Here is a 19,028-nt window from a genome sequence, read left to right as displayed (position 1 = left end):
ACCCACAGTACAAGGAAATGGTGGAAAAAATGTTGCACGCGTTCCGAAAGCTTGGTTGCTCCATGAGTTTAAAAGTCCATTTTCTCAACTCCCACTGTGACTACTTTCCTGACAATGTGGGAGCAGTGAGTGAAGAACAGGGGGAGCGTTTTCATCAAGATAGCAAAGAAATGGAACGACGGTATCAGAGAAACTGGAGTGTTAAGATGATGCTGGATGTTGTTTAGGGACCTTCCGTTATCTACCTACAAAAGGACAAGCTCCAAACAAAGTTGACCCTTTAAAAAAAATTATTTTACAAGCAATCTGATTGAGGGTGGTATTATTGTTTTTGTTTTCACGTGTGTGTGTTCTGTACATTAATTTGTGTTACGCTGTTAATGGTGTTTCTGTAAATCTCATATTTGTGTTCATATTTTTGTTCAACAATGACCACCTGTTTGTTCGAAGCCCAGACGTCCCAGGACAAAACGGTTGTCATTCCTGGATTCAGCACACCCCAACTCATACGAATCAGTTAACTAAACCGAAACAGCTTAGCATTGTTTTATTTTTGCAGACCTGTGTTACTATTTGTCTTTATAGAATAAATGTTTTCATATATATTCACCATTACTTATTTTCCTTATTTATATGTGAACGTCATCCGACATATGTTATGAGTCAGGGAGTTTCCTGCCAAAGGTCAGGGAAAGTCAGGGAAATAGATTTCTCAAGATCAGTGGGAACCCTGTATCTAGACGAATCGGTCAGAAATTGATTTTCAGAGTAATAAATATGCCGTGAAATACAGTTGAAACACGATCCTGAAGTTTATCTATAACATTCACTATAATCATAGACTTGATAAAGCCACCGCACTTAAGCATATATTAGGTCGTCTAAAAAGTACTGATCATTTTACACGTGAGATGGCGTTAGTGTCCCAAATCTCAGGGTATATGAGTCGCAGTAAGTCAGGCCTGATGTCATTTGACAAATGGCAGTTGAAGCTAATAGATGTGCAAAAGTAGTTGGAATTCGTGTAATCAGACGTAAAGTATTGCGTCGTGAGGATAAGTGAACTTTCCGTAAAACTGCGCTGCATTTAACAGTTTAATTTCGATAAAGGCACAAATACTGCTCATGCCTATGAAGAAATTTGTGCTGTTTATGGGCAAGATACTTTATAGAAAGCAACAGCCAAAAGATTGTTCATTCGCTTTCGTTCTGTATATTTCAGTGTTCAAGGTCCTCTTCGCAGTGACCGACCAATCGCAACAAAAGTTTTTTTTTTTTTTTTTTTTTTTTTTTTAAGTAGAGCAAGACCTGCATATAAACAGTCATGACATCTTCAGTGATCTTTTAACATCTATCACCAATGTTAAAACATTTGGAAAAAGTTGATAGCAGAAAAGAAACTTAAGTTTAGCTGCCACATGATCTTGCTCAAAAAACTACTACTAAAACCATTTCTGAGGTGGTTGATTACCAGTGATGAAATGAAAATAATCTACAACAACAGTGTGCGAAAAAGCTCGTGGTCAAAGCGAGGAGAAGCTCCACATCCTGTAGAAAGGCCAGACTGACATCCAGGAATGTTGTGTGTCTTAGTGGAATTGCAAGGACATCGTTTATCCTTAACTGCTGTCGTGAGCAGAACGATAGACTCAGACGTCTCCTGTTGGCAATTATTACAAATGCACCTAGCAATTCAAAAGAAATGGCTGGAACTGGTCAACAGAGTAATCATTTCTGTCATTTCTGGTTTGATTACTGGATTAAGAGAGATGATATAATTTCTTACAACGCTAAATCGATTTCCCAAGTCTGCTTATCGCTATCTCATCATTTTTGCTCTGCGTAGATCAATATTGTAACCAGCAGGTTAGTGAATTTCTATCATTTCCAGTTCTAGTAGAGAGTTAAGAATAGAGAGGAAATATATTCTTAGGACGTTTAATCGATTGCACAAAACCACTTCTACCTATCTATTATCGTTGTTGGTCAATAGTGATCAATATAAAAGCAGGAAATGGTTGATGGCCAAAGGCGCGCACGCTAACCACTTAGCCACGAGAGAGCTCGATATATATTTATTAGACTAGCGTCACAGAACTTAACACAGTAAACAATAACAACGTACACTCATGACTGTCCGAAGAAAATTTTCTAGGAAGGGCTCATCTTCCTGGTTGCTGTATTGCGCTTGATATTTTTTAAATTTGTATTTAGAAAATCTTAAGAAATTTAATACATTTTCGTGAGCTAGGAGGCCGTGCCTCCTCCCCCCCCCCCCCTTCGGGCTCCCGTGCGTACAATGAAAATTCACTATATGCAATTCAGAATTACGAAAAGCTGCCTGGAATATCGGCAGGACACACCACTCAGTACAGTAGACTCCTGCTAAGCGATCACCACGGAACCGACGCCTGATGACGAAAAAGTCTGTTAAAACGAAGATCACTATTTCGTACTCTCTAAATTGAATAGCAACTCTATAATAATGGTTAAAAAAGGCTTACAGTATTATAATTACATTTAACTAACATTATAATTACATTATAATTACAGTATTATAATTACAGTACATTTAACTTGCTACAAGAAGTTAAAGTTTTGACCAGAAGTTGTTCCATTGACACTCAATTGAACGAAATGGTATATTGAATAAAGCACCTACTATTACATAAGACACACCCTTATTTACACTGTATGTATATGATCGAAGAAAAAATAGAAAATGGAAAAAATACGATTAAGTATTGTACTCTATAAACAGTACTGTAACAAATGAAATACAGTACTGTACCCTATAAACACATTTGGGCTTGTTGTATGGTAATTAAGTGACTTATTTCTGATGAAAATTACTTACTTCTTGGAAGATGGAGATTAAGCCGACAGAGGGTTAAGAGGAGTCCACTGTAGTTAGAATACAGTGTGTATTTCATTGTTTAAAGATAATTGTGATTTGTTTGTTGTTCTAGGTTTTACACCTGATGTAAAAGTGTGGGATGTGATTTTTACTCGATCAGGAGAATTTGATAAAGTTCAGCGTGCATTTGAGCTGAAAGGACACACATCTGGTGTATACAGCTTTGCCTTCAACAGTGATTCGTCTCGTATGGCTACTGTTTCAAAAGATGGCTCATGGAAAGTCTTCGATACTAAAAGTTAGTTAATTTCTATATTACTATGTTATAATAATAATAATAATAATAATAATAATAATAATAATAATAATAATAATAATAATAATAATAATAATAATAATAATAATAATTAATAATAATTGTCGTCGACACTGCCATAGTGGCAGAAGAACAAAAGCACTAGCAAGAATAAGAAAAGTGCATGGGAAAACATGTTTTTGAATAAGCCACAAAGTGTGGGAGGATAATAGAAATCAGAACTTTGATGAGGTGTGCAATAATCCGGTTGCATGAAATCGTCACAGGATAGAAACCAGTAATGTGCCTGTGCTTCTATCTCGATGAACATTTGGGTTTCTTGAGTTGCTGGGTTAGTGTACAATAATAATAGTGCATGGTTGATCTATATATAGCCATATATATTTTCTTTCTCTTCTAACATATTCCTACATAATTTCATCCTACGTAACCTTTGTTGTTACATCTCTACAACATTCCCTCCTTTTTTGCTGGTTATCCTTAACTTTATTTTCTTTTTTATTCCTTGGAGCTTTACACATTGTACTCATCATACTTGTGCTCAACGCCGGTTCCACTATTCAGCCTTCCTCCTTCTTTTGGAGCCTGTTTTCTTCAGTGCGCGCATTTTCCCCTTGTCGAATCCGCTGTTCGGTTTTCCACCTTTGAAACGTGTTTCCTTCAGTTTCCGCATTTTCTCCTTGCCGGTTCCATTATTCTTTTCTCCTTTGGAGCCTGTTTCCTTCAGTGTCTGCATTCTTTCCTTACCAATTCCACTGTCCGATTTCCCTCCCCTTTGAAGCCTACTTCGTTCAGTGTCCGCATTTTTCCCTTGCGGATTCATTGTTCGGCTAAACTCCTCCTTTGGAGCTTGCTTCCATCAGTGTCCACATTTTCCCCTTCCCGGTTCTACTGTTCGACTTTCCTGTTCATTGGGGCATGTTTTCTTCAGTGTCCGCATTTTCTCCTTGTCGAATCCACTGTTAGGCTTTCCTCCTTTGAAGCCTGTTTCGTTCAGTGTCCTCATTTTCCCCTTGCCGGTTCCACTGTGCGACTTTCCTCTTCCTTTGGGCCCTGTTTCCTTTAGTTCGATGTGTATTGTAAGTTACATTGTTTGTAATATGTGTTTATTTTTGCTTGATAAGGTGCTATAATTTTGCTATTAAGTTGTTCATGGCACATAAATAAGCATTAAATTAACCTGTTAATGATGCTTACTTTCAGTTGAGTACCAGAAAGGTGAAGATCCTCATTTGCTAATGACTGGGAAATATTCACATGACGGAAACCCTTCCTACATAGCCATTTCGCCAGATGGTCTTGTTGTAGCTGTATCCACAGGTAGTTCCTTGTCTCTCTATTCCGTCCAGACTGGAGAATGCAAAGGAACTATCAATGATATGCATACAGGTAAGACAATTAACACAGGAATTGTTATCGGTGTGGATGGTTAATAGAAGTATCAGGTGAGCTCCTCACAATTACTTCTCTTTGTATATATATATATATATATCACGGAGCTCAAGATCGGTGTTCACGTAAAGAAAACTCTGTGTGTAATTTTACTAGCTGTTTTCAGTAGTATGAAGCCTGAAGCTCAAAACATCATATTTAAGTAGATGGTAAGTGGTAAAAGGCTGGACTTATTTTTTCTACTGTAAAATTTTATACATGTGGCAACCAATCTTATTTCTCCAGTACAGATATATTGTATAAAGATCCTTTATGTTGTAGTCGGTAAAACGTCCATCTACCAACTGACAGCCAGAGTCTCCCTGGTGGGGGCATGGTTTATATCTCGTTCTACTCTCTTTCCAGTGCAGAAGAGAAGTTCATCCAGCTCGAGGGTAAAAGCGATAGAAGCCTGGTGCAAGCTACGTCGCTTCCTACGAGCTGAAATCAACGAAAAATGGAGCGTTTCTTCCATCGTCCCATGAGTTATCTTTGCGAAGTGCGAATGTCAGAGAGGGGGAGGGGAGGGACACTCCTTTCCATTTTATATACATTAGTTGAAATGCCATTTGAAAACAGTCATTTAGAATGCACGGATCTGGTAAAAGTTCGTATATCAGAAAGTGCTGGTATGTGGAAGTGATCCCAATGTGATACCTCCAAACATGTTATAAAGGGTGTTCGAGATGTAGAGTACTTACCTTAATGATATATGTAGCCATAAGTTGTCTCACAAGCAGCTGTTCGAGCAAATAGTAGGTCGTGCAGATGCTAAATGTCTCTATAACATTCTACGCTTACTTTTTGGCATTGCTGAACGATAGTAGTCAGGCGTTTTTCTGCCGTGTTCCACATATGATTTTGATAAGGCTTAGGGGGCCGCGGTGGCTCAGTGGTAGAGCGTTCACCTCTGGTGCTTGGGGTCCCGGGTTCGATCCCAGCCCCCGCCAAGTGAACTTTGTGGTGGACAAACACTGTGTGCGTGGGTTTTCTCGGGGCTCTCCCGTTTCCTCCCACTTTCTTCATTCCACCATTTCATTCATTACTCATCCTCACCGTCTCCTTTAGCCTAACCGGCATAGCCGTGGGCCGTAAAACTCAAAGATTTCATTTCATTTTCATTTCATTTTGATAAGGCTTAGGTCCAGAGATCTAACAGGAACGTGCGTTATCTTGCTGAAAAACGAGGCCTTGCAGTATTCAGATAAGGTTGAAGGACAGAAATATTGTCCTGAATATGTGATGCATTAGTCATTCACCCCTAAATCATGATCACAGGTCTTCGAATACACGCTAAATCTTCTGCTTCACGTACACGACCGTCATCAGTATGTTCGAGGCAGAAACGATACCACCGCTCTTCATTGAGTTTTCTTTTTCCTTTCGTACTTCTTCTAGCTCGTATAGGATAAAGAGCTTAGCGAAAGTAATTGTTTCTATAATACTCTGGTAAGTAATTGATTTTCCATTCCCACTTAGCGATTCGTTTGTTCCGACTATATATATGTGTACCTTGGATCTAAAAGGGCCAATGTCACTTTTTGGCAAAAATCAGGTGTTCGTCAAATTTTAATGCCTATAAATGGATATTTTCTTGTGCAAGGAAAGCAAATGTTAATACGAATGGTATATATTGCAAACTATTTTGTGTTGACATTTGCTCTTCTTGCACAAGAAAACATCCATTTATAGACGTTAAAATTGAAGAGTATCTCATTTTTTTTTGCCAAAAAGTGACATTGGCCCTTTTAGACCCATGCCACAGATACACCTGTATAGATATATACACACACTAAGGATGGCCAAAATTTTCCGGAAATTTATTTTGAGAAATCGGAAATCTCACTTTCCAGATTTCGAAAAAAATGGGAAAAATCAGAATTTAGAAAATTCCGGATTTCGGAAAAATCCGGAATTCAAAAAAAATTCGGAATTTTTCCAATTTTACTTTCCGAATTCCGGAATTGGTCATCTCTGATATATACACATATTAAGTATTGAAATTATTAGAACTCAAATTCTTCGACTTCAAACAATTCTTGTTATCTTACCTAGCTTCTGAATTCCACCAAATGCTCTGCATTCTGCATCTGAAAACTCAATCTTTCGTATCAAAACAACCTCTGTTCTTGCGATACCCAGATTTTCTACGTACCTGTGTTCAGATATAGGGACAGTCACAACTTCAGCTTTGATCGATTTTTTTTTTTTTTTTTTTTTTTGGTCAATGTAAATGGGTTAAAAAAGAAATCGCCGTTCAAAAGAATGGGAATATTCATATTTGCATTCTACTAATAGTGAGACTGGATTAAACTAGTTCTAACCATTTCCCCACATTATCTCCTCCTCTACCCCTTCTCTAACATTGCTTTAATTTTACAATAATAAAGAAGATAGTGATGGCCTGGCGAAAACTACAGCTTCTATTGTCATTCATTACGTTGACATGTTTACTTTTATTTATATTTTAAATATAACTTTTAGTACTCCATGTCGCTGTTCACATTTTCTCGACTACAATGGAACTCCGATTAACTGGGCTAATAACTTTTGGACGTAATCCGAGTATGCAGAAATCGGAAATTAAGAAAATCACATACACATACACACAAAGTTACATTGAGATTAAAGAATCTAAAATCTTCGTTTAATAAAAAGATATGTTTAATGTAAGTTGAAAATAAGATCACTTTTACTATAAAGAATAAAAAGTTAGAGAAAGTTCTAATGAAATATAAATTTTAATGTTGGTTCAAATATAAATACCAAGGAAATGATATTTTTTAAGAACGACGAATACATACAGTTCGTATCAGTGCGTTTCGTTGCAGTGATTTTCCGCGTGCTCTGTCTCCTTTTTCAAGCATTTCCTTTTCCTCCTTGATAATTTAATCGGTCGTCGATCTGGCATGGTCTTTTTGGTTGTCAAATATTCAGCATGAATTCAATATGGCTTACGAAAACTCGATTTAGGGGCCGTTCAAAAATTTTGGAGCCCCTGATCCAAAAATGCATCAAAAGATCCAATATATTTCAATCAGAAATTTTCTTGTACGCTTTATATCTGGAGAACTACATATAGTGTAGACAAATTCAAGCTATCACTTAACTCAGTATGATGTGCTTATTCCGTAAAAAATACGAAATTTCGATTTAGGGGCCGGTCTAGAAACTAATTCTTGGCCAAGATCGCAATCCTTTGATCCATTTTTCTTATCATTCCTAAAATTCTTGTCTTTCTTTCTTGGTCATTTCTTCTTACACTCATGTGACGAGCTATTCAGTCTCGAAAGCTAAATCTGTTTATTTTTCTCCATGCTGCCAATACTTAGTTTGTGTATAACTATCATGTAAATACTTATTGAAACAATGGGAATGTATATTAATAATGATAATAAAATTCTAACACACGGCTAAAGTGAGTTTCAGTGATAATTTCTCATCATTATTATCAATGCGTTTTTTCTCCAAAAAAAGTAAGTTGCTCGAAAAACTGTTTTTGCAAAATGATCTTTCTCGTAGACATAATAGTGTAGTCAATAAACAATTAAGGAGTTTGATACATTAAAGGCGTAAGTCTGAAACATGCAGTTGGAGAAAAACGCTTTTGAAAATTTAAGTAGTTTTTTTTTCTTACATAAAACGTAATATGCAGCATTTTATTGCGATATTCGAATTGAAATGTTACCAGGAAGCTAAACAAGCGTGGCAAAAGCCACAAATGCGTTTGATGCAAAAAGGGCATAAACTCGCTTATGCCCTTTTTACATCAAATTCCTTAATTTTCCGTAGATGCTCTTGCGTTGTAACAAGGGTAGTCATCCTGTAGTATTTTTTTTTATCAACTCTTAACCATTATTTGTTCTAGGAAAATGATTTTATAAAAATGTAATTCTTCGAGCAACGTAGTTAAAAAAAAAAAAAAAAAAATAGAAAAAAAAGGTACTAATAGTAGTGAAATTAATCACTGAAACTAGAGCCTTTCTATTTGATCTGTGCCCCTTCTAACGCTGCAGTCGATGTGTGCTTTCCCGTACCTCCCTCAAAAGAGGAGGGAGAAATTGTTGCGGCCAAGATCTTTCAATTGTTAGATGCGGAAGCGTTGCCAAAATGAATTATTTCACGGACTTCGCTGTCCTCTATCTTGTTAGCCATTCTAAGTAGCCTACGATCTTCACTCGTCAAGACCAAACGATTGAATGACAAATTGGCAACACAACTGAGGTCATTCACTTCTTTTCCGTAAGCAAAGGGAGGATTTTCTCCGTTAGAGGGTGGCGAGGGTGGGGCCGAAGTATAGTTCGCATACTTTCCAAGGGCATAGATAAGATAGATAGGCTCTAGTGCGAAATAGTTTTCACTTAAATGGTTCAGGCAAGTATTATCACAATACTTTTATGTATGCATTGTTCAAACATGAAGATTCTGTACGATTAGGCTTTATAGACTACTGTAAATAAATCATGTTTTACAAGTTTCCTAAAATAATATTTTTTTTCTTTTCACTAGCTCCTATTTCATGTGTTCTGTTTGATTCAACGGGGAAATACGTTCTCACTGCTGGTGATAAACATGTGCGAGTATTGCACAATGTGGCCGGGTATTATGCAACGATTGAACATTTGAAGCTGAAGCTCCAAGGAACAGGGACCTCGGCTATGCGAGAACGAATGCAAACTCAAATCAAAGAAGCCAAAGAATTCTTGAAGAGTATCGGCGAACTGAGCTGAAGGCACAAAGAGTAACTTGTTTGAATAAATTTATGCCACAATTCCGTTAAAGAAATATATATCTAAATCTATATATATATATGAATAAAGTGTGATACCATGATGATGTGAAACGGTGTACGATCTTGTTACTGAATTGAAAACTATGTGTGAACATGTTTGGGTTTTGTATGTATGAGAATGTTTGCATTTTTTGACACAGATGTTACTACACATGTGTACGCCTAGGTTTTTTTTGGGGGTGACGAATGTTTCTAGAAGTGGTTTAGTCACTTGAAATGCATCATTATTTTTCTAAATAATATAATAAAAACATAGACTGGTCACCTAAACATACATATATATATATATATACAGAGTGTGTCAAATGTCACCTGACAGGGTAACTGTTATTATCAGAGTTATAACAAAATGTAAGAGGGGAAAACTGTCTCCAAATATGATGTTTTCAAGCTAAAGTGAAGGCATTTTGTAAATCGGACGAGCCGTTTGGGCTGTATACTCTTTATGCTCCCAATGTTAAATGAAAATGGTTGCCATTTCCGTGGATCTACAACATAGAGTAAATGGGGGTTGGCCATGACACGTTAGTGTAAAAGATAGTCACTTCATTCACTTATGTTGTGGGTGTAAGTAAATGGCAACGTTGTATTTTCATTTAAGAGCCCAAACGGCTGTCTAATTTAAAAAAAAATCCTTCACTTTAGATTAAAAACATATTTGGAGACGGTTTCCCCTATTACATTTTGTTGTAACTCAGATAATAACAGTTACCCTATATAAGGGGACTTTTTAAGACACCCTATATATATATATATATCGTGTGTGTGTGTATCTATATATGTAACAAAGGCTGTTATATTTCCTAAAATTTGATCTCTGTCTTTCTTTCTTACTTTGTTAAGTGTTGATTTTATTTTCTTGCTTATTTGGAATGGGTATTTGCGGTGATACGCTTTGGAAAGGAATAAATTGTACAACCAATGTCATTCCGAAAATGGCACATGCATGCTCTCAATAGTGTGTAAGGCAGGGAATATTTAATATTGTAATTAATTGAACGTTTTATGTTTCGTTTCGTCTTGGTAATAAATGGGAACAAGTCAATTATCAATCGAAATTTATGAAATACTTACTATGTCCTATGAGTTATGAGCTGAGAAAAGAAAGTAGAAAGAGCCCAGACGGCAGAATACGCACAGATATTGCATATCTATTTGAATGTCAATTTAACAGATTCGCCGACACCGACTTCAATCGGAGGTATAGAGTAGAATGTTGTAAATTCGACGCTGGATATTTTTGTTGGCAGTATATTACAGTATGTTTCATATTTCTGTGTATTGCAAATATATATATATATATATATATATATATATATATATATAGCTCAGTTCAATTTATTATGTTCTTTCGACCGTATTTGTACAGAATGATACAAGGTATAGAACATGTCAGGAAGGTAAATCTTAACAGATTACCCGTATTAAGTTCCGAAATGGTAAAAAAAAAAAAAAAATCATCGCAGCAACGTAAAGAAACGTAAACTTTCGCCAAAATACTTCATCACACAGGGAAACGAAGCAGTAGTATCACAAAAATTATATTTTCTTTCCTTCTTTGTTTGATGAAGCTTCTTTCCGAAAACATTGCTAACTCTCTTTTGTGTTTTGTGATGGTGGTTTTGGTAATATTGTGTATACACACGGTATATACGAGGGTGATTCAGAAAGTAATGCCTCCAAGGTGATATCTTAATTGTTTGACAAATAGCATCGATACAGGTATCAGTGGAAAGCTTGTAATGTCTGCCACAAATGGTGGCATCATATTTTAACGTAGTCCCAATTACAGGCAACGCGAAACAAGGTTTTTCATGCCGTCGGCGAAGAATTGCTGGCGACACCATTGCCCAACTGCTGCTTCCACCTCCGCGTCACAACTGTAGCGTTCACCCTTAAGGTGATCCTTAAGTTTGGGGAAGAGTCAAAAGTCACAGGGTGCAAGGTCCGGACTATAGGCAGGATGAGGCAGAATGTCAACACTTTGCAAGCAGATGGGACAACTTTGAATTTTTTGACGGAGGAGAGGATGTGTAGCGGTACTCCATCGACTGACGCTTCGTTTCTGGGTCGCAATGGTGTATCCACAACTCGTCACTGGCGATGAATGTTCCTGGGCGCACAACCATTCGCAGTCAGAAATTCAATGACAGCCCGCTGTTTTAATTGGACGTCACCACTAGAAACCATGGATTGCACCATTACTCTGGAACGAGAACAGATAGGAAGGTGAAACAAATTACATTCTACAGCTTAAACATCAGTGCAGTAATGAGAAACTGTTCAGAATGTTTGCAGTACTATTGGCCAGTTAGTGGGCTTGGATGAATTACTTTGTGAATCACCGTCGTATAATATCCATCCTTAACCTATTAATAATCATATTCTTTTACTTTAAAATTCTAGGTCTATCGAATAACAGAAATTCAAACCAATTCTAATGCCAAAACAAACTTTAGAGGGTGTTCGAACACTGTTTAGGCTAATTTGTTTAGAAAATGGCGATCGTTCGTAGTTTTCATAATGTTACACGCTAAGTGATATATGGATTTAACTTAGAACACAGAACTCATGACCTTCAATCGGCAATCGAGCCCAAGTGTCATGCTCCAAATGGAAGAATGATAATAATGAGGGATCTGTAGAACAATGAGAGTTCACCGAAAATAAAATGAAATTGCAAATAGATTTGAAACAAATGATGTCAATTACATAGAGTTTCTAAAAGGTGTTAGAATTATTATATCTTTAATTGTGAATAATAACTACTATATACCATTGCTAATTGTATGATCACTTGAATGTTTCATGAGAATTCTGAGTGCTCTGGGTTGCGAAGAGTTTCTTCTGAGTACTGATTTGCTATCTGCAGTATCTACAATTAACGAAAGTGAATGTTAGTGTTCACAATTAACTTGAGTTCGAAACAACTGTTTTTAATGATACCAAACTCGAAGGCGTAAAAGGAAAATACCAACGTTTAATGTAGAAGTAAACAATAAATACATAAAAAAAAATAATCCGAAATACCGGTTAATAATTTAAAATTTGTGCTTTCAAAAATATAGTTAAAACACAATAATACAGTTTAGACGCGTTACAAATTGTGAGTTGTAAAGTGCATTGAGATTGCGAAATATTAACGTATGGAGGAGCGACAGTTTACTTTCTGAACGAGGGAGTGACAGTGTATTACAAGATGGATTTTCCGTTCTGTTAACTGTTCCTGAGGAAGAAACAATCCTGCACTCTTGAAGTGAACTGCGATTGCTTCGTGTAACCGCATACCTTGTTAGCGCCTTCTTGTCAGAGAACAGCAGTACAATTACATGATTCTTGTAATATATAATTGATATTTAGTTTCGAAAAGTAGCTTAATTAAAATAAATGTCACGTTTTTGTATGTTCTTTAACTATTTGTAAATTAGGTGTATAATTTATTATCAGTGTAAAATGGAACTACGATTTGAAGCGAGTAACTCATTTCGGAAATCCTAAAAAGTTTATATAAAGTAGTTAAGCTAATTTAGTATGTTTCCATACCTCTTAGTCGATTACTGGGATGATGTCGACGCGATGTAGGATGTTTACAGGTGAAACGTAACATCGAAGAAAAAGGGTGTGCCACAAAATTTCAGAGTAGCTATGCTAGTAGAGAGAAAAAAGAAGTCTTGTTTCCAAATCCTCGGAAATCTCTTCTTTCCTAGAAGTACGTTTGTTAGGAGAAAAGAAAAGGCTAAATAAATAAATAATCCGATGAAAGAAAACAATAGCAATATTTTTAAGACCTCTTCCAAGTCTCCCTTCCATCGTAGTGGTTGTTTTGGGGAAAGTAGTTAGGATAAGAAGCCCAATACCAATTATTACGGCCAAAGAAATGTAGGTTTTAGCTCATTCTTACCAACCTGGGGTGGTATTTTTAATTTATAACCCTGGCCGACCTCCCTTCACAATTCCCCCCCTTTTTTTTCTTTTTTTTTTTTAATTTATTGTTTCTAAAATGCTTGACAGTTATATATCTGGAGCTTTACTATCAAAAGTTCAAAGACTTGTAACTTGGCCAAAACGCTATTTATTTTTGTAAACTAGTGTATTAAACGTCTTTCAATGCGTGCTCTTATGTGAAATGTCCATAGGTTACGTTGGTTGAATCTCTTTGTGGCAACAATAAAGTGTGATTTTGCATTGGCTGGCGAGTCTGCACAGTCTTACACAAGAACTAGCACCAAATTCGAAACAAACGTTGACAGTTCCCTTTTACTTTTTTCAATAACACAACTATTTTATATTGTAGTTTTCGTTTTGTTGTGAACATGAAGCTATACACTTCATTTATAGATTCATATTATTAAATTTCTGAATTCGGTTAATAAATAACCTAGGAAGTAATACTACTGTATATCATATTTAGCTATTTTCTTTGGGTTTGTGATGGAATTTGCAGTCATTTTATCTAGTTTTATGATAGTGTAATAGTGTGTCTCAACGAAATAGTGTGCTATGCTCAGGATCCAAGTCACGGCAAAAACTGGAAACACCGATATTTCTGCTTGATATCTAACAGCAAATCTCCAAGCTTTCTCTCAGGATATTATTATTTCGAGCCTCCTCGAGAAAGTTCGAGTATCGATTTTTCACGAGTTGAGTAAGTCACTGTGTGAATGTTTGAGTGTGTATACTAACTTGGAAATTCCATTTGTTTTATATTGCACAAGTAATATGTAGAAACACTGAGGAAAATATGTCTTTGACCAAAATTTTTGGTAGCAATTCCGTGATTCCAGAATTGTAGTTAGCATTACCTCTAAATGGTGTCCGAAGGGCAATAACATTATTTATTTATTTATTTATATGCTTTGCTAGGGTAGATAAACAAACTTGTTTTTGTACGTATTTATTTTTTTCAGGTCATATTCTTGTATCGCAAAATAGATCAACCATAATGAGTTGGAAATTTAAAAGTTAAGTTTGATATGTTGAACAGTAGTACAAAGTTGAAATTTCAGTTTGACATACATAATCTAAATTTATGCGCATTTCTAGAACGAAGTACAATAACTCGGATGAAATTTCCTTTGTTAAAATTAAACATTATTTGTAAGATGAGATCCAGAAATATGAATTTTGTTTTTCAATATTTCTCAGAAAAAAAAATAATTTAAAACGCATCTGTTAAAACTTTGTGTACATTTTGTTTGTGAAGTTTTTCTCGTTTTAAGTTCCCATTATTTTGTGCATGAATATTGTATTTTACAACGTTTATGATTCCAAATTCAATAAATAAAATGCGGCATATTTTTTTTCAAAGTACTGTATTTTATACTGTTTGTTTTGAAGTGTATTATTTTCAAGTGGCAAACTTGTAGACATCTTTCCACATATTTATTAAGAAAACACGGCTCATATTTTAACATTTTGTGAAGATCGACATACAGTGAAATGTTAGAACTTTCTTTTTTTTCTTTTTTTTTTTTTTTGTGCATATTATGGGAAAGAAATGTAATAGCATCATATTCGTTATGAACAGAAAAGGTTCGACTAGTTCAGATTCTGTGGTATGGTAAATGAAAAAGCCTAAGTACAGCGTACGAGATACAAGTAAGTACTACTGTGACTGTATTTATGGTAAATGGAAAGGCTTAGGTACAGCGTACAGGATACAAGCAAGTTTACTATTATGACTGTATTATGGTAAATGGAAAAGAGTGCAGCGGGATGCAAGTACTACTATGGTCCTTATAAAATCTTGACTTTGGAGCGACCCAGTCACGATTTCAGAGCTTAAATGAAGGGTAAGAGAAAGTGCTGTTTTAAGGTAAAAAATCAGTAGGTAAGGGAAAAAAATTTACTAAAAGCAAACTAAAATTCGATATCTTACCTTCTGTTTAAGTAAAACTGACAGAAAAGAAATTTGAAGTGTTAGCTGTAGTAGTCAAAAATTTTTTGATTACTAAAATTATAAGAAATTATCATACACATACTTCCCTCTCATAGAAGTTACACGTTGGAACATTTTCGTAATTTTGCTTTTTTTTCCTTCCTTTTTTTTTTTTTTTTTGGATCAAAAGATCCAATATATTTCAATCAAAAAATTTCTTGCACGCCTTATATTTAGAGAACTACATATAATGTAGCCATTAAATTATCATGTAACTCAGTATGGTGTGCTTATTCCGTAGAAAATACAAGACTCGATTTAGGAGCCGTTCAAAAATTTTGTGACCCCCTAATCCTAAAACTAATTATTGGCCAAGATCGCAATCTTTTGAGCCATTTTTTGGATCATTCCAAAATTCTTGTTTTAAATATATTTTCCCTTCTTACGCTCTGACAATGGACTCTCAGCTACTCTATTACTGCGACGTACTAAATAGGAATGTTTGAGATGAATATGTCAGATCATTACATATCGATGACTGGTACGCTACGTCTGCCAATTACCCGAAGCGTTTTATAGAATGAAGTTTATTTTCGTTGGCCTGGTTCTAATCCGCACATCCATTGATGAAGTAATTACAGAGATCGGAGCATTGAAGAGTGCATACCTTCATACACGGCATGTTTGGCTGCCATATCAACATGCACTTTCCCCGAATACCGATTTATTTCGAAATTCAGCAGATAACGACGACACAGCCCCGTTGCCGTAGCTAGTGGCATGTCACAAAAATTCAGGTCTGGTCAGTAATACAACACACATAGACTTATAATTTTCGATAAGTCCCTCATGACGATAGGCTAACGGTGGTTCGTTGCTTCAACACAAAGACTAGTAACAGGGCGTGAGCGGAAGGCACTTCCATTTCAAGTGCGAAGCTATACGAGACGTGGAGCTACATCTCAAGCTGAGATCAGGAACGTATGAGGTTGCGCCAGAAATCAAACCGAGTCTCACACTCTGAAGGCGCGTTTGGTAACATATCAACGGGGATTCTCAGATCAGAAATAAGAATCATACTTGTATTCGTATAATGTAATTCTTAGAATAATGTCCCTTCTATTAAGAAGGCGGCTCACACCACGACCGATTTGTACTACTTCAGGTTTTATAGCGGGCTAGCGCAAACAGACTAATCCGTAGATCGAGTTCTATCTCATGCATTTTTGTCGCCAAGTACTAACACGTTCTCTATGCGTGATCTCGAATACCATCACCGATGCGGTTTTGTCTGGGATACAAATTCCAGTACAACTTCGGGTCCCATTTTAAGTAATATCCCTGTCTTCTATAGCCTAGGTGCTGAAAGCAGATTAAACACAGCAATCAATTAATCCCGCTCTCATAGCCAGAATCTCTTTCAGGATAATGCGATTTTATTTTCTGGTAATCCTGATAAGTTTGTTTATGTGTACTCTGGTTTCTTCCTTGGTAAAAAGGAAACCAATATTTTGAGTACGAGAAAGTTAACCACTAGCTCGACGGGCTTGGTCTATAACAAGTTTTTTTTTTCTTCTTTCCATTTTGCAATAGTTAATTGTGCAAAGTAAGGTTATGGAAAAATCACAAGACTATTTTCGAGAAAAATGGCCATGTTGGATGTCTATTAAAACAAAAGATTGCTTGTGTGAAGTTCGGTCAAAACGAAGGTTGTCGAAGGGAAAACCTAAAAGTTACTGAACGTATCTTTTACTGCCAGTGATGTGTTGTGCCCTGAAAGAAGATATTTAAGACGTTTGGATTCTCGCAGATGTTTCCACAAAGGTGTCCAAACTCATGAGGTCGGCGCTCACGAGTTCGGAACTCACGCTTACTCGACCTCAACCTCACGAGGTGAGCGTGAGGTTAGAATGATGTGAGGTTGAGTGAGCGTGAGGTGGAAATGAGTGTGTGAGCATGATGTTAAGGGTGTGAGGTCGAAATGAATTTGTGAGCATGAAGTTGAGTGAGGTTGGATCAAAGTAGACACCTGCTTCTTCCAACAGTAGGGAGAAGTATATTGTAATTCGAAAACACTGTAGATTTTTTTTCTCTACACAAAAGCTTCTTTTTCTCTATCTGAAGATAACACTTGCTGTGAAACGACCATAGGTAAGCAGGGAGTATCTTTGGTCCGCTACTTTTTTTTTTTTTTTTTTTTTTTTTTTTTTTTTTTTTTTCATTGGCCAACTTGGGATAGAAGTTTTAGTGTCTTTGACATCAAGTATTTCTTAGAAGCAAGTAGAAAATAATCATGGAATGTCTTGATGTTTTGTCAGGCACACTGGAGTATTTGGCCTCGAAATCCGGTCAAGAATATTCATCATTTAGTATCATAAAATAACCGATTAAATTAAATTGTTTTGTATTTACCTACATTTTTAAAGATACATTACCGCCAAAACTGGTTTGAATATTTTCCTTTGTCCCTTTAACAATAATTCCCTCTTGTGATTTTGCTTGCTATTGTTTAATAGGGATTTTGTAAGCTAAGTCAGTGTTTTATTTACGAATTTTCTAGAGGGATGGCAGACACGTAGCTAGAATTTTCTGAAGGGGGGGGAGGTCCGTAACAGGAAATACTGTGGTCATCACACCAGGGCTCAATCGTTCTAAACTATTTTACTGGAACATATATTGGTTCGTTTAGCTAGGATTTCGTAACGGGGGGAGGAGTGACATGAAATTCTGAAGGCCTAGGAGTTCGATCAATCTAAACTACTTTACTGTTATCAACATATATTGGTTTGTTAGGACAATAAACTTATGTTGATAAGTATTTTATTAAACTATGAAGAAATCTCGACTAAAATAATAAAAAAATACGTATTGACAAAGATTATACAATATTTACGTCCTTCTTCTGTTTATTCAAATAAAACAATTTTCCTCTCATTATGACAACTATTATAAAAAGTACATATTCACTATTATAAAAGTACATACTGAATAATGTATTGTTAAATATTTTGCAATATGTGCGTTCCTTTCTCTGTTGAATCAAATATTAACAGAACTTTCTTTCCACAAATTTTTATTCTGTCAACTACTGTCTGTTCCAAATGACAGGTTAAAGGAGAAGTAGAAAATTGTTTTTGAAATAACGTGTTTGATACTGCAAGGATATGATGACGAAAAATTATGATAAAAATTGTCCACGCTGTTACACAATGGCACTATGCTTTCGGAAGCTTCAAAACTCCCTGACTAGTAACAGAAATTTTAACAATTTGGTAACTTTTCTAGAAATTTCAAATTTCCTAACTCTTCCAGGATATCTCGCTCACCTCGCCACCATGTATTGCAAGTAATACAAATCTCATAAGAAAGGGTAACCAAAAGCTTCCTGTAGTTTATTTTTAACACTGATCCTTCTTTTTCTCATTTCGTTTAATCCTCCCTGTAGTTTATTTTTAACGTTCATCCTTCTTTTTCTCATTTCGTTTAATCCATCCTTAATTTTTTTATTTCTGATCTCGAAGGGGGGTGTCCGGACCCCCTCTTGGCTACGTGCCTGGAGGAGGGGAATCTTGATCTTGGGGTAGCAGTTAACCACATAAGAATTGCAGCCCGCCCTCGGCCGAGGGGAGCCCATCTCTCCAACTAATTGGGCGCAATTTCCCCCCGAATATACTATTCGCCCCCAAAACAGAGTACTTAAATTCTTAGCGAGATTCCCCCTCCCCAATGAGATTCCACTCTGGTATGCATGTCG

At 36.1% G+C, this 19,028-nt stretch overlaps 1 protein-coding gene across 1 annotated transcript in view; it reads left to right on the top strand.

Annotated features, from left to right (window-relative positions):
- The window catches only part of LOC145694764 (transducin beta-like protein 2), a 69,893-nt gene extending 55,190 nt beyond the window's left edge, over window positions 1-14,703 (top strand). Inside the window, exons 5-7 of the mRNA XM_081771386.1 lie at window positions 2,970-3,155; window positions 4,377-4,562; window positions 9,114-14,703. Of these exons, the coding sequence (XP_081627512.1) occupies window positions 2,970-3,155; window positions 4,377-4,562; window positions 9,114-9,334 (593 nt within the window). The 3' untranslated portion in view covers window positions 9,335-14,703. The remainder of the gene's footprint in view (window positions 1-2,969; window positions 3,156-4,376; window positions 4,563-9,113) is intronic.
- The last annotated feature ends 4,325 nt before the right edge of the window (window positions 14,704-19,028 follow it).

The sequence above is a fragment of the Thermobia domestica genome, chromosome 9, assembly GCF_964235325.1.
Source record: "Thermobia domestica chromosome 9, izTheDome1.hap1.1, whole genome shotgun sequence".
NCBI lineage: Eukaryota > Metazoa > Arthropoda > Insecta > Zygentoma > Lepismatidae > Thermobia > Thermobia domestica.
The sequence above is the reverse complement of the archived record's forward strand: the minus strand, read 5'-3'. Positions and strand labels throughout refer to the sequence as shown.